This window comes from Chaetodon auriga, chromosome 7 (assembly GCF_051107435.1).
Source record: "Chaetodon auriga isolate fChaAug3 chromosome 7, fChaAug3.hap1, whole genome shotgun sequence".
In the NCBI taxonomy this organism is placed as follows: domain Eukaryota; kingdom Metazoa; phylum Chordata; class Actinopteri; order Chaetodontiformes; family Chaetodontidae; genus Chaetodon; species Chaetodon auriga.
In genome coordinates this window covers 15,171,230-15,187,349 of record NC_135080.1, presented here as the reverse complement: position 1 = coordinate 15,187,349, position 16,120 = coordinate 15,171,230, and the positions used below count along the sequence as shown (strand labels likewise).

The window sequence follows — 16,120 nt, the reverse complement described above, 5'->3', positions numbered from 1 at the left end:
TGAGTTTCGATCTGGTTGGCACACTGTGTGATTGGTAAAGCCTAAAGTGGAGCTAAGTTCGAAAACTGGCCTGACTGGAAACAGGCTCATCTGAAGTTTTCATAGTGAAGTGCTTTACAGAAATGAGTTTTGCAAAATGACAGCTGATGATGAAAAATTATTTTAAAACAGTATTTTATTCCAATTATATTACTTACTGGACTCAAGAGGAGGTTGTGAGACCTTCTTAGTAGGCAGAGCCGGGTGAGTGTCGGGTTGAGATGACTGTTGTGTGTTTTCAAGAGTTTGGGGTGTCCTGATACGAGGTGGGACCTGTGGAGTTTGGTCTTTCTGTGTCTCATCAGTGACCGTCTTGGTGGGAGAGGGGCTGGGGGATAAAGGGGTAGATGACAGGTCAACAGAGGTTTGGAGAGCAGGAGATGAGTCCTCAGACATCATGGTAATCTGAGATCGGGTGAAAATCCCAAGCAGGCGGCTGATTCTATACATCCTCTGTTGGGAAGAAAGCCCTTCTCCCCCCTTCTCCTCTTCTGTCTTGTCTTTTCTCATTCCACAGTAAAAAACACAAAGATAGCAGCATTTGAGGATTTACTCCTAACACAAATGGGGAAAAATCCGGTTGTATCCAACAAAGTTAAGCAGAGCTCTCCAAGAATTGCATGAAGAAAAAGAAAAAAATAAATAAATCATGCTGTTAACAACTCTGGTAACCTGATTAAGTCCATATTATTGACTGCTGCTCTGGAGCCTAAGTCATCTTCAGTGGTACTGGAATTAATCCCTGAGTTGTGTCAAACCAGTGTCCCTCCGGTCCCCTTGAAAGTGTCTAGTTTTCCCTCGTTACTTGTGGTTTAAGCAGCAAGTCTGAACCTGCCTCACCTAGCAAGATCCTCAGGTAAACAAAGCATACCTCTGGATCCCCTTCAAACACACCCCAGAAACAGTATGTGTGCACATGAGATGTGGCAGTATACTGGTTGGGCAATATACCATGTTACCACGTAATGGTAACAATACAAAATTTTCTATTACCATGATAAACGCTGTTTTCAGATGGCACGATGAACACTTTATAAGCAGTTTTATTTTGATTAGTCACAATGAAGTACCTTTTTACTAGTCAAACAATCACAGCAGGACCAGAAAAGCCAGCTCCTAGTCTGCCAAGCTCTAGCTACCTGACTAAATGCTATGCTAACATTAGCTGGGAGACTTACTGAAGCTAGTCCGTGGGTGCTGAGTTATAAGGTTGAGTGACAGAGAGCATTTTACACGGCTTCACATCACACCAGAAACTCCCTGGATCAACATGTGCACACATTACATTCATCCTCACAGGCAAGCTGGCCGTGGAAGTAGCAGTAATGTAAAGCCTGATAATCTGCCTTTTAACTATTGTGGGTGGATCATTTTTTGCCAGAATATCCATAGTGCGCACTCATGCATGCACACACACATTAAATACGCTCCATTGTGTGCACATAGTGACACAATACACATTTATTTATCCATGCATTCATTTTCTGATGATTTCTGGGGGTGGGTGGAGGTGCAGCACACCAAGTATCTCACACTGTCTCTATAATCCATGCAGGGAATTCCGGGTTGACCTCACACAGCATCTTACCGTCGCTTTAAAACAACACCTCAACACTGTTTAACTCCTTTGCTCCTTCCCTTTCCATATATAGTGCAAGTGTAATCTTTGTAACATTTTCCCAGAGTCAGTAGGCCTTACGTTAAGGGGAAATTACACACTGATTGGTCAAACATTACCACAGCTCAGGGTTGCTTTGGATCGCATGGGCAGATGAGCACTTAGTCATCTGTCTACACAAACCAAAACACCAGGACGCTTATTGATGTGGGTGTATGAATGTATTCCTGTGGACGTATGAATGTGATGACAATGCACATAAGCACAGTTCCTCTTATGCATGCACACATCTTTGGTATTAAAATATCTCTCGCATTGTTCTATTTTAGCTATACATAACAGCATGTTCATAATCCCAATTTCTTCCTTCAAACAAAGTCACGCTGACATTTTACAAGTATTGTATGTTTACAAATGCATAGCCCACCACACATTGTGAAACTCCTTCTCACAATTTTCAAACAGCCTATACACACTATTTCCATGCTAACGGAAAGTCAAGAGTGAGCACATAACCCTGGTTTCAATCCATCCAGTATTGTGAAAGTTCCTCTTTAATCCTCTGTCTTTTGTGAATTTCCTTCATTACAGTAACAATGATCAGCTTTTACATTGGCAAGGACATACGAGATATTAGTCATACAGGAAACAGCTTGACAGTAGACTTAAGGAAAAAGTCACTTTGTTTCCAAACAACTTCAGTTTAGTTTCACAAATAAGTATGTGCTTCATGGCTGAGTCAAATACTAGTAGAAAACGGTTACTGACTTATTTTAGGTCAGAGCAGGTCAAAGATTTGCCACACTGGACAAAAGGACGTGTCACAGAAGTTCAAACAGTCATGTGATGCAGCTTAAGCTGATCATCAGTTTAATGTACTTTAGAGACAACATACTCAATTTGAAGTTGTTACAATGAGTGGTTTGGCTCTTAGGCACAGAGAGTTGTCTGACTAAGTGGTTTGGCCAATTAATCACCACCAATAAAACATTTTACACACTGAAGTGATCAGTGGAACCAGGCTCCAACAGTCTCCACCAGTCACACGGAGACATAGGTCAGTTTGGTATGGAAATCAAGGTAATGTCGTCACGTACCGGAGATAATTTATATTTCAATGAAAGTTTGATTTGTAAATTACCCTCTACTGAAGATAACTGCTGCTCTGCCAAGAGCACGCCGTCTGTTTTGCCAGTGTAACTTTTAGCATTAACCATAAACATGATCGTTTCAGTGATAAAACTAGCAGAGGAACTGAAAGTTCACAGTGGGCATAAGCAGCTGAACAGGGGACGATTATTGGCTGATTAATGGGCTGTCAGCTTTTTCCAGCTCCAAACTATTATTATTATAGTGGCCTTTAAAAATGCTCGATCGGTCAGCTTCTACTTTAGCTAGTCTCATTTTAAGTGGTCCTCTAAGGTGGTAGGCCCATGTCTACATTAGCTGTCAAGACAAAAATTACCTACATTTAGACAGTACACATAGTCTGAATTAACAAACCTCTGGTGGACAAATTATATTGCATTGTCATGTATTTGGGGATACAGAAAAAGAAACAGATTTATGACGTAGCTAACCATCCTTTACATTAACGGCATTAAATATATATGTTATATTCATAAGCACTGCTTCACAAACAAGAAAATGATACACGGGACCCACAATGGGGGGAAACTGACCTGTTGATGCAGTTCCTCCTTTGTCTCAGAGGAAGAGTACTGAGAGGGGGGCGAGCTAGATGCTATATTTAACCTGCTCTCTGCTGGCTAGCAGTAGAAATAATGACCGCTCCTTTGTCCTCCCACATTGTGAGTATGTGAAGTTATATTTCTACCCCTTTATCCCCAGATCAACTGACATTTGATAATGGACCCTTTTGTTATGCTGTCAACAGATGAGAGGCATTTTAAGATAGCATATGTGCTTTAGTTTTCAATACAGGTAAATGTAGCAGTAAGCTAATCTGTGCTGTGAGACACAGCCAACAGACATTATTTATAGCTTCTGTTTGAAAAACGGTCTATACGTCATGGCATGTCAGAGCTGAGAGCGCAGTTTTTCTCGGCCCAATTTCCATGACAGCTAAACACGCCTGTGATGCCTTTGCAAAATCCAGTCTTACTGGTTTTGTCACAGACATCCAGGTAATGCATCAATACCCATGCCAGTTCCATAAACGTGTACAGCCCCAGGACAGGGCAGGATATCTGGTCTCAGCCAGGATCATTAAAACAATTAACTACTTTACTCTGGTCAAAGTAAAAAAAAAACAAAACAAAAAAAAAAACCTTGTAAACACAGTCAAACTTGTCTTCGATTTACTGGAAATAGGTGAAAAACGACAGTAAGGCTTCCTCGTTTGAGACACTGACAGAACAGAAGGAGGAGGGTGACAAAAAGAGTGAGCGCACGCTAAAGACGCTAAAGCACAGACTGGGAGAAGAGATGAACAGATATGATTCGAATCAGCGTTACCTGTCCCGACATGTTCAAAAGGAATCCTCTTCCATGATGGTGCAAAGATCCTCAACACAAACAGACATCAGAAAAGATTTAAAAAAAATGAAAAAGGAGGAGGAAATGACCAGTTAACCAGAAGATGGGAGGAGGCAACAAAATACACCAACGAGGAAACAAGAGAGCGTGTGAATGTGCGCTGGTAGACGCTACAAAAGAGACTGAAGGCAGTTCCTGGTGACAAAAACACTTTCATTTTTCTCTCCACCTTTATTTTCTCACTCTCTTTTTCCTCACACACAGAGGCTAATGAGGAGGAGAGTTTTTAACCGCTGTTCTCCATTGTAACTTCCTCCCTCTTGCTACAGCTAGTTTCCCTTTAAAATGCAGACAGAGAACACACATGTTACTCATAAAAGAACTACTCCAAAGCCTGAGGCAAGGCTTAAGGCTTTCTTTTCCCCTTACTGCTGATGAAAGACACAGAAAACGGAAAGAGCTCCTAATCTTGCATGCCATCACCGGGAACTACACAAACATATGATAAAGGGCTGCTGTTGTTTCATCGGTGAAACTCATTCAAGGATTACAGAAACAAAACATTTAAACAAAACTGATATCAAATACAATGTAGGAAGATGACAGTTAAGACAAGGTCACCACAGAGCCTTTGAAAAATAAAACACACACATGCATACACTCCAGTGGTCAGGTCTGAGCAACCACAAAACAGACAGCCTCACAGATCAGGCTCAATTCAGTCATAGCCGTACTCAACAGGACTTGTTCACATATTTCCGTATTCAACAGGCCACTGAGCTTTGAGTCCACTCAAGTCAGTCAATGTGCTTTGCCCTCTCGGTCTCAAGAAGTGCGGGATTTTAATTTCAGGATGTGTTTAATGATCCTAATAACATTTTTGGTTTCTAACTGCTTTTTAAGTTGACAAGAGGTGCACTTTTCATCTTGTCCAAAAGATGGCAGTGCAATCCTCTAAGAAGTCATGCAATTTATAGTACGGAGGTGGAATTCTTGACCATTTCTCCATGAATTAAAGAAAGTTAAAGACACAGCACAGACGGGAATTCACATGACTGTTGTTCTGCCTTCAATATAGCACCCTCACACACCCAGAGGACTAACGCTCATGCTATAAACAGACTTCCACTCAAAGTTCACAAGGGTACATTACATAGTGGAAAGTACAGTACATGTACTTTCAGGGGTGTGAAACGTTGTATCTGTAGCAGCAGTAGTGCTGGCTGTGTGCAGGAATTTAATCTTTTTCTTAAACACAAGAGCTCTAAAATACAGCCCATTACAGCAAGTGCAAACACTCATGAAAAGCTGCATTAACATGCACTGAAAAGACTGCCTTACCTGTGAGTTCTGGGAGACTGTGAAGGAAACCGCTGTGGGATTGGTGGAGGGCCTTTATGCACGACCCCTACTTTTGGAGGGAGAGGTGGAGCATTTCTGTCATCACAAGGCGAAGCAATGGGGGAGACAGGTGAATTATTTCTTCTTCCGTCGCTCCCCAAATGTTGTGCAGGTGGCTGAATGGCTAATGTCTGAGGCCGAGTTTGGGTGGAGGGGAAGTTGGGAGGGTGGAGAGGTGCGTGTGTGGGGGTATGGGTAGGGGTGCTGGTGGGGGTGGAACCCTGGGACACAGATGTGCTCTGTACAGCCAGGGCTTTAACCGCATGTCTGTCCAGTTTACAGGTTTCAGCAGGAGGTGAGGGGCTCAGGGGAGAGGTGAAGCGCTGCGGAGGGCAGTTGGGGGTGCTTCGAGGGGGAACAGGGGGTAAAGAGGTGTCAGAAGTTGGAGAGAGAAGGGGGCTGGGGTGACAGTCCACTGGAGCACTAGGGCGAAACTTAGTCCTCTCTTTGGGCACAGGCCTCTCCCTCTCTCCATCTATTCCTCCATCCCTCTCATCCTCTTTTCCTCCTCTAGGTGGTCTTTGTCTTTGTCCGGGGACGGGCTTCTTTTCTCCTCCATCTCCACTTTCCTCTTTCATTCTGGATACTTGTCTCTCCCTGGGCACTGGTTTCCCTTCCCTTTCCCTGGGTGTAGGTCTCGATGTCTCTCCATTTCTTTTCTCCCTTTCCTTCAGGATGGGTTTTTCTTCCACTGGGATGGGCACAGGTCTCTCTCTCGGCAACACTTTGACATGTCTTGTTTCCTCCAATCTCTGATCATTCTCAGATTGTACAAGCTGACAGTGTGTGTCACCACTGCCATGAGTTTTGCTCAGGCTAGCCAGAATGCGTCTCCGGTGACCCGGCAGGGTGATGCCCATCCGCTCCAGGTGATCTGCGGTGAGATTGCGGCATTGCTGTAACGTTGCCAGCCCGGCGCTCTGAAATGCCTCAGAATACTGCTCCAGACGAAGCACGCACAACCAGTCCCACACAGTCGCACAGGATTCTGACTGAGCCATGACTAATGTGTGCGAGTGCAGCATGTGCGGTGGCAAGTCTACGTCCACAGAGACAATGCAGTCTTCAACACCTCAGATCATGGCTGACACAACCTGTGGAAGAGAAAACAAGCATGAACAGCTTATCAAAAAGCATCGGATCCATTCAAGGAAGTTACATGCATCCGCTCAAAACTCAAGAACGTTTTTCCAAATTTAAGCTGAAAGCTTTGTTATAGTTCCAAAAAATGGCTCAGTGTGTGTCGCGTTAGTCTGAGTATAGACTAGCTGACGAAAAACACTTCCTTCATACTGCACTATTTTGAGAAACCCTGCATTGGGAAATGTGTTATGGTGCAAAAGTGCAATAATAATTTCACTTCCTGAAAGGCAGAAATAAATATGATTACGATCAGGATGACAGCGGTATAAATCCAAGAGGGGGGTATTTTTATTGACTGTGAACAGCAGTCTCAAAGCTAGGCATGATAGCATCACTTCAGGACAAGAGGAAGTTGTGTTAATGCCTTGATGGTGAGATCCCCTTGCAGTTTAGTCATTTTGATAAGCACTGTCATTGTCAACAGCACTTCTGCTCACTTTAGTGTCAGCTTGAACACATTGTGCCCTCAGAAAGTGCTCAGTTCAGATGATCATATTTGATATCAGTATAACTCAAAATTATTCCATCCCTAATACGAGGCAAACACATCTGACCAAACATTTAAACTCAACTCTTTTGAATGACTTAGAGGATTCAGTTTGAGCAGCAACACACAGGCAGCACTGTAGTACTATCGCACAACAGACCACTATGGGAGGAAGTGTAAATGACACAAGCAGTATTGACACACACAGCACGTTCACACGGACTCACTCAATTCTCTCAAACACACACTTGAATGCTGCATAAGTGGATTCAAGATCAGCTTCCCACAAAGCATCCCCATCCCTTTCCATTAGCACTCGTACCATCCACTCTATGTTTGGGTTTTCTAATGCAGTGCGGCTTCGGATATCAATAGTTTCTTTTGGAGGTGTTCACATGCAGAGCAGTCACAATGTCAGGCCTTGATTAGCAAACAGCAGGCAGTGTCAGCTCTCGGCTTCACATGATGCAAACCTGCCTGATTATACGAAATAGCTCAGTAAGGACTGTTGTGATGCATAAACTGGAGCTATCATAAAAAAAAAAAACATTAAAAAATGACAATAACTTTGACTACACCTTCACAAGCTCTTTTGTTGCTGTCAAAAAAATTAATCAGACACCTACCACGTTCACTACTGTTTATTTCTCTGCTTCACAATTTGAACCACAAGGGAAGCTGCTGGTTTCCCAGGCAGAGCCACAAACAGTCTTTCCTCAACACACACACATACACACGTCTTAATATTCTAAACCGAATCATTTGCACCAAGATACACGATAGGCGTCAACAATTATTACTGTATCAAGCACACATACATTTGTTTTTTTTTAAGTTCAGGTCAATACAAGCTCCACTAATCTCCCTGCTGGAGAACTACTTATTCAACTTTATTTTGAGAACTATACTCCACATCTCACCAAATAAGAAAGAGTGTAATTTCATTGATACACATAATGACACAAAATAGGAAAGGAATATGAAACTTTCCCTTACATAATTTATCTGAGGACTTTAATGGCGAAACTTTGAATCTAAAAGATTAAATTTCATTTAACAGAAGCTGACAGTATATTATTGCACATAACAGAAATATTTTGTGAGACATATTCGCTGTCTGGCTAATGACACGATTACGCAAAACAGTTAAATAATAAAACTATTACATGGACCTGACTGGAGACTGGAAGTGAGGGCGAAGGAGGCTGAGCGAGCACACAGTAACTCACACTATCCAGTCCAGACAAATACTATTCACCAGTGTGTGAGTATGTTGAAATGGGTGCGTTTCATTTCCTGTTAAATGTTGCCTCTAACACAGCAAACACCACAGGGACAGTGTGAATCTTGCTCTGTGATCAGCGTAGTTCCTATTTTTAAAATGAGGAAATCAGAAACACTTCATGCAGCAACAGTCTGATCGATCTTCAGAATGTTGAACAGAATGTAAACTAAATACACAAGAGTCCAAGGTTTATATTTATTAAATAATTAAATTTTAATTGGAAATTATTTTTTCACCCAGCACTTAATCAGCATTGTGTGTTCTGTGTGTGCGCGTGTGTCTTCGAGGAACGACATGAAGAGGCGCAAGTGTTAAATACTAATATAGAAGGTGAGAAAAACTGATGATAACAGTTCAATTTGAAAACACAGGTACACGTCGTAGCTCTGAGCAAAAGCGCAGCAGCTGAGCTCTGCACAGCCTGAGGCTGCTCAACAAGTGTCTTCATCGTAAAGAGGCTGTTGCAGCAATCAATGGGCGACGAGATAAAAGCACCTCAGATGATCTTTGTATCTCTAAAATATAAAGCAGATCTTACTTATGAAATTCCACAAGGGTGATTTTGTTGTAACAGGCTTGAATTTGTTTTGTTTAAATCAAACAAGCAATCCTGTATAAAAGAGATGCCATATCAATAGGTGATGTGACCAAGGAGATGCAGTAGTGAACACAGACACAGAACTTTCTATGTGGCAATATGAGGGAAACCAATTTAAGATAAATGAGTTCAGGCAGGTTAATGGGACATTTTGCTTCATAAGTAGCCCAGTGTGGGTGTTAAACATCACAGAATACACAATGTCAATTCAAAAACAAAGTTGGGACGCTGTGCAAAACACAAAACAGAATGTGATCATTTGCTGATCCATTTTGACATATGTTGCATTCTGTTTTGTAATTAGTTATACATGAAAGCACTTGGGTGTCTTCATGGATTCATACAGATTGGTCAACCTTGGTTTGGAGGTGACCTTTGATGATTATGCTAACTTTGAAATTTTATTAGATTAATATTATCCAAAAAAAAAATCCTAGCATTCCTTTTAATCATGGCTGTGTTATGGCTATCAGTACAAAGACCATATATTATGCATTATATACAGCGGCATGTTGTCCATGACGAGCATTAAACCTCAGCAGCTTATACTTCCACAGCTACCTCAGAAGTAAAACACCATTCAATATTTGCGAGTTAACTGAAGGTGGTTTAGTGAATGGGCTGCAAACGGCGCTGACATCTGTCTGCAATTTTCATTAGGAAATAAAAACACATCCTCTGTATGAAATTTTGATCAATAGGTTTTTTGAATAATCAATTCTATCAAACTGTTTCATCTTGAAAACTTGAGCTTTTCCCTGCAGAGGCACTTTAAAGAACCTGTCACAGTTAGGCTAATGTCGCACACACCATACCCAGGCTATTGAAGCTGGTCAAATCACACAGAAACATTCAGACTGCCAGCCATACTTGAATGCTGCCTGACACTATAGTTTTTTTAGTTTTGTGACACACTGTACACTGCTAGCCACAACCTTGTCGCTATGGATGTGTTATGCATGTAATAAGAGCATGGGGCGGAGAGCCAGAGTCAGATGCTTTTGGTGTTAGTAATGTGTCAAGCTGCTGCTGAAGTCTCATTATAATATGTTGATGTGAAAATGTGTGGGAGATGACATTTGTTAGATTTTGTTGTTGTCTTAATCACATAAGCTCAATCCAAGTGGTAGATCATGTGCTTCTAAAGTGAGGACACCGACAGTAATCAGAGATGAACCTCATATCAGCCAAACACGGAGAAAATGCAGCATCCCGGATATCTGTGTGTGTTAAATTGAAAGGGGATATGAAGCCTGAAACACAATTTCTGAGCCCAACCCCCCAACCAGCTTTACACACACAATATTATTAGGTGAGCACTTGTTTTAAACAGCCTGACCAGAGTCGAACAGTGGGCCCCCACCATGCATCCCTCCTTCTTGTCAGTGTGTATGTACTTGCCTGGGCAACAGAATGTGCCATTGTGAAGGCAGCACAGAGACCCTGTTATTGGCAGCTTTCTGAGTGGGAGGGAGGGAGCGCAGAGAAGGACCGAGGGTAGGGAGGGATGGGGAGATAAATGAATTGAAATGTCCTGAGAGCAAAATACTGGTTGGGAACTGCAGAAATGCAATAAAAGCCTATGAAAAAGGAAGTCAGCAGTTGATGAACGGTTAGACTGACTGCACAGAATTTTTAAAGCATCTATGGTTTTCTTTAATATTATGTGGGTTCAGGTGGAAACTGGTCATTTATTTTAGTGGTCAAATATGCTTATTTGCCGTCTTACTGACAGTCAGATGAAAAGATCTATATTAATTATATCTTTTGCATTTAGCCAGAAAGGTTCACATCATGTTAAGCCAAACAAAGCACAAGCACAAACACAGGAAGCAAGTAGCCTCTATTGAAAGTGAAGTGAAAAAATGGTCCTCGCAACCACTCTGAAGATACTATGTCTACACAACAGATCTTAGTCAGCTAGGTTTTGTTGAAAGTTAGGACAACTCGCAATTTAAAGCTGGTCACCCCACTTTTGGGGGTTGAGGTGGATGCAGAATTTCTGATTACGGTTCTGGATCAACTGCAGGACGTGGGCTATGAAAGTGAGTCCAGGGTTAACTTGCACTTTTTCTCCAAATGAGATTGTCTAGCCTCACAGAGACCAACACTCAAGGAGCACTTGTTGGCTGTTTAGTCATAAAGGTTGAACTATTTGACAGAGTGTAAATACCACAGTGAAAGTGGGATATTCTAGAGGTATTTTATGACACCTGAGTGTACAGTACAAATGGTGCCTTATTTATACACATGATGGATGCCTGTGGAAAGTGATGCTGGGAAGACTCTTATTTTCAGAGAGGGTGGAGTAAATAAGACTGTTACAACACAACGTTACAACCTAGGATCTAAAAAAGTCTGGATGCTTTGTTAAACGTAGATAAACCAGAACGCAGTTGTTTGCAAGCAAACTGTGTTCACTGACAACGGTTTTACAAAGTGCTTCGAGCTCATGTAGCAACATCAGTTACACAATCATGTGTTCACAAAGTGGTGAACCTCACTCCATCCTTACATATGAATGACTGAGCCTTTCGAGGACGCCCCTTTCATCACAATCATATTATCACCTGTTACCAGGTGTTTTTGGAGCATTCCACATCTTTCTCAGTCTTTAGTTGCTCCTGTCCCAACATGTTTGAAACATGTTGCGGCATCAAATTCAGAAAAAGCAGATATTTACAAAAATCAATGAAGTTGATTAGGTAAAAAATTAAATATGTTGTCTCTGTACTGTTTTCCATTGAGTATATGTCAAAAAGGATCAGCAAGTTATCACATTCTGTTTTACTGGTTTTACAAAGCGACCTTACTTTTTGGACTCAAGGTTGTAGCTGACAGCATACATATTTAACTGTCACTGTGATGGGACTGACTGGCTATATCACAGTAAACAGCGATGAATCATTTCAGGTCTCATTTTTAGGTGTTAGATTTGCAAAAGTGATCAAGAGCCAATCAGGAATTTCAGTCAGAAATATTATAACATCTACACAGACCTCTGTACTTAAGCAAATGCTGACTTATTGCATCCTTAGAAATACATTATTAATTGTTTACTATTTATGTGCACTGAGACACACACATACCTGTACAATCACTGCAGATGTCAAATGTACTTTGCCTGTCTGGATTATCGTGACATGGCATTCAGTCACACTTGCCTATATCACATGCTGATACTCTGGATAATTTAGTCTAATTAATGCTAAACACTGTTTTAATTTGCAAAGGGTGCTAACTGATGATGATGATGTGATATGTAACCTTCTTTGATGATCCATGTCACAAGCTTTTCAGTAGTACACACCCACTGATGTATATGAAGTCTGCATGACAAAGTGATGTTCAGCGGTTTTAAAGATCCCTCTTCTACACCATTCCTCTGCTGTGTAGAGAAATGGTGTATGCATGTGCATCATTTCCTATAACACGAAAGATACACCAAGACAGTGTCAGCCCGGCAGTGTAATAAGCTTTTATCTCTCACCAAGTATGAAACAGCAATGCCTCCGCTGCCACAGTGACATCTGTCTATTGATGCTTAACTGATAAAAATCATTAACGCAGCACAGGCAGTGCTACTTCAGAGCCTTGAACTGCACTTAATTCACATTCTACTGAAATCATGTGAGACAGCAATGCCAATATGCACCCAGATTATCATTACTATCTAAAATTCAAAACACAGAGCAAGCTAAATCCTTGCGTCGTAACATTTGTACTGGGTTAGCTACTGTTAGCAAGCAATTACCCATTTACTAGAGATGGACCGGTGTATTGACTGTGCTGCTCAATCGCCAGCTTTCCCTTATCACAGATGCAGTGATACACAGTGAGAGAACAGACAAGTTTATTTTCTAACTGCAAAATGTCACACTCAGTACATATCTTGGTCACAACACCAAATTTAGAGCATCTTGGTGGGTAGGTAGCACACAGTCAGTTTTTTTGCCGAAAAGAAAACCATTTGGTCTGTTGCTGCTGGATGGGCCAGATTTCTGAAATCAGCATCCCATAACTTTACTTCACTGTATGCTTCCCTGGGACAAGTAGCTGGGTAACCACTTTTCTCCAGACTCTCAGATTTTCTATCAAGGTGATGGCCTAATAAGGATAACACACACTTGCGCGCGCGCGCGCACGCGCGCGCACACACACACACACACACACACACACACACACGGGACATGACTCATAAACCCACCACCAGACACACTGCTGCTTTCAGCCCACTTTCAATTAGAACTGAATAGTGACTCAGTCCTGCCAGTAAAGAAATGCATCTGAACAATGTCCTCCAGTGAACAAGCCCCTGTGTGTGTGTGTGTGTGTGTGTGTGTGTGTGTGTGTGTGTGTGTGTGTGTGTGTGTGTGTGTATTTGCCTCTTCAGGGTGCAACATTTCACAGGAGGATGTTTCCCATGGTAACCCACCAGAAACTGCTGCCGACCACATTTAAGGAGCCTATTAATGGGACCAAAGTCATTAACTTATGACAAAAAGCAATGTTTTGACTTAAGAGAGTATGAAGTTCTGGAGGTCATGGGGTTTTCTTCTCATGGTGGAGGTCAGCTGATGTTACCACAAGTACAAACTGTGCATACCACAAGCTTACAACAGAAAAGGTCTGAATTAGCCATGTAATGTTTTCTCTCTTCTGTCCTTTCCTCTCCTCTCCCCCACTGCTAACTCACTGCAGCTACCTATGTAAAAAACAATAATGGATGTTTTGCATGTATTAGTAAATTGAGCTAACATTCACATAATCCTTTTCATGAGGTCAATTTTTGCTTGTTGGTTGACCTGAAATTTTGACTTTCTGACAGCACATCAGCACTGAATTGAGCCAACTCTCAAGTTTTAAAAACACCTCGCATTATAATGCAATACAATTCAACAGCACTGAAAATTCTGTCCACTCTGAACAATTTTGTTCCTTTTTTGGAAAAAATAAAATAAAGTGAGTTCCTCCACGCCAAACCATATCTCATTTTCACAAGAAGTGTGAACTCATCACCAAGTGACGTGTTCTCTTCCCCTGTGAAAACATAGTCTTGAAGCAGAATTAATAACCTCAGTTTGAGGCTGTTTTAGTCACAGCCTCTGGTTGTCACTTCTTGCACAACAGGGCACTTCATTTAGCCTGTGTCCTCCTCCATGCATCCTCTGAACCAGCAAGATCCCCCTCCTCTCACCTCACCATGCAGAGTGATTCAGTAGCAAGTAATCATGTGAGTGTATGAGACAGACGCAGAGAGGGAAACAAATGGAGAAGGGAAAGACAAACGTGGTGGACATAAGAGAGATAAAGAAAGACAGAGGCCGGAAAAGATGGACAAAGCATTCAGCTACAACTCGATGTCAACGACCACTAAATAATTCAGAGCTCACCGCCTCAGCAGAAGTTCAATCAATCTAAATCAAGACTGAATCTGAATTGGCTAAATTTAGGCGCCTTTTGCACTGTTAGATGCAAAAATCACAGGCTGACAGGCGCTTGTGTCTCTACCTTGATAAACAACATCCTGTAACAGTACATTTTGTGGCTCTCAGTGTGGCACTTGAAAGCCAAAAACAGTCACAGGCATACTCATTATCAGTTTCCAATACTAGACAAAACAAGGTCAGTAGGGCCATGATTGCTGATTGATAACAGCTGGGTCATTTTTTGTGTTGCCCTTAAAAGTGATGAATTGGTAGCTCTGATCATTACTTATTATGTTTCACTGGCCCTGCTTAAGTTCTCTGATACAGCAGTGATAAAACCAAAGCTCCATCGACTGTAATGCAAAGTTTTGTCAGGGTGGGACAGAATAACATCTGTTTAACCACAACTGATAACAATTTTCATGGTTCAGGAGCTTCTGTGACAACACTGAACTTTAAACCTATAACCTTACATTCACTCATTTTAAGGGTCCATGGAGCCAGTCATGCACAACGCACCCTATTTTAAGGCTTTAAGCCCACATGCAAAACGTCGAGTGTATTAGCACTGAAAGAGCAAACCTCACAGTTTCCACTGATCTTAATAACTTCATCTGTTAGTTACCATATTTAAACAGTTTCATTACTAATCACATCTTGTCACCTCCACGCATGAGTTCAAAGTATCGCAAATGTAGGGGCTCTGCCCTAAAGCGCAAAAAAGAAAAAAAAAAAAAAAAAAGCGACTGGACAACTTTAAGCAGTGATGTGGGTTTGTGTAATCTATCACAGTGTCGGCTGCAGTGGTATGAGATGGTGCCACCTTTAAAAGAGAGTAAAAACACCTGCACAGTCAAACGTTAGGTCTGGATGACCACCTGTCACAAGTCCACCTGCTGCGAGGCTCAGTCATGCTGTGGGGAAGCAGACATACGACAAGGTCTCTTCCCACATTCAAGCAAAATTACTCCATCTATGATTTCAATTAAAAAGCACGATTTAATAGCCAATTCACCCACACACCCAGCTTCAAAATAACGAATTCCTCTGGGGATAAAACAGCCCCGTCGTGGCCAGTCCATTTCCTCTCCGCTTTTACCAGAGAAAAGAAGCGAGCAGCCTGTGGCAGCTGCGAGGAACAGCCAAACACATCCAACAAGTCAACATTAACAAGTTAGCTACAGGGCGACAACCATTTAATCCTGTTAATTAATTGATAAGCTGTTAAAAACAAAACTGCAATCCATGGTTGACGGTCAATTCGCAAAAAAAAAAAGTTTTCTGCTTTGTAAACTGGTGAATGTCTTTAGCTTAGCTAACGGTATTGTCACCGCAGCACGTCAAGCTAGCGGTCAGTCCGTGAACGTAACCTCGGCAACAGTTTTCTTCTCAAACCAGCCCAGTGTTCGTGTGGTTTATGCTGCGAAGTTGGCGTCTATTCTTATCAGCTGTTCTGGGAAAGTTTCTCTTGAAAAAAAAAAAAAGTTTGAAATTCTTGTAAGTCGCTTACCTTTTCAAGTCTTCCCAAGTGTCCAACGCCCTGAAATACACTTGTTTTGAGGGTAAAATTAGTGGCAACAACTGCGACGCCAAATAGCGGATAACATTTTTCACACGGATG

General features: G+C 41.8%; 1 protein-coding gene across 4 annotated transcripts in view; it reads right to left on the bottom strand.

Annotated features, from left to right (window-relative positions):
* Positions 1 to 16,120, bottom strand: part of arap1 (ArfGAP with RhoGAP domain, ankyrin repeat and PH domain 1) — a 48,035-nt gene extending 31,915 nt beyond the window's left edge. For 3 of the 4 annotated variants that reach the window (XM_076735082.1, XM_076735086.1, XM_076735085.1), the window contains exons 1-3: positions 16,010 to 16,120; positions 5,498 to 6,651; positions 198 to 367 (exon numbers count right to left, since the gene is read on the bottom strand). In XM_076735082.1, coding sequence (XP_076591197.1) covers positions 198 to 367; positions 5,498 to 6,582 — 1,255 coding nt within the window. In that variant the 5' untranslated portion in view covers positions 6,583 to 6,651; positions 16,010 to 16,120. Of the gene's footprint in view, positions 1 to 197; positions 368 to 5,497; positions 6,652 to 8,359; positions 8,377 to 16,009 lie in introns of those variants that run through there. The other variant, XM_076735083.1, reaches the window with a different exon arrangement.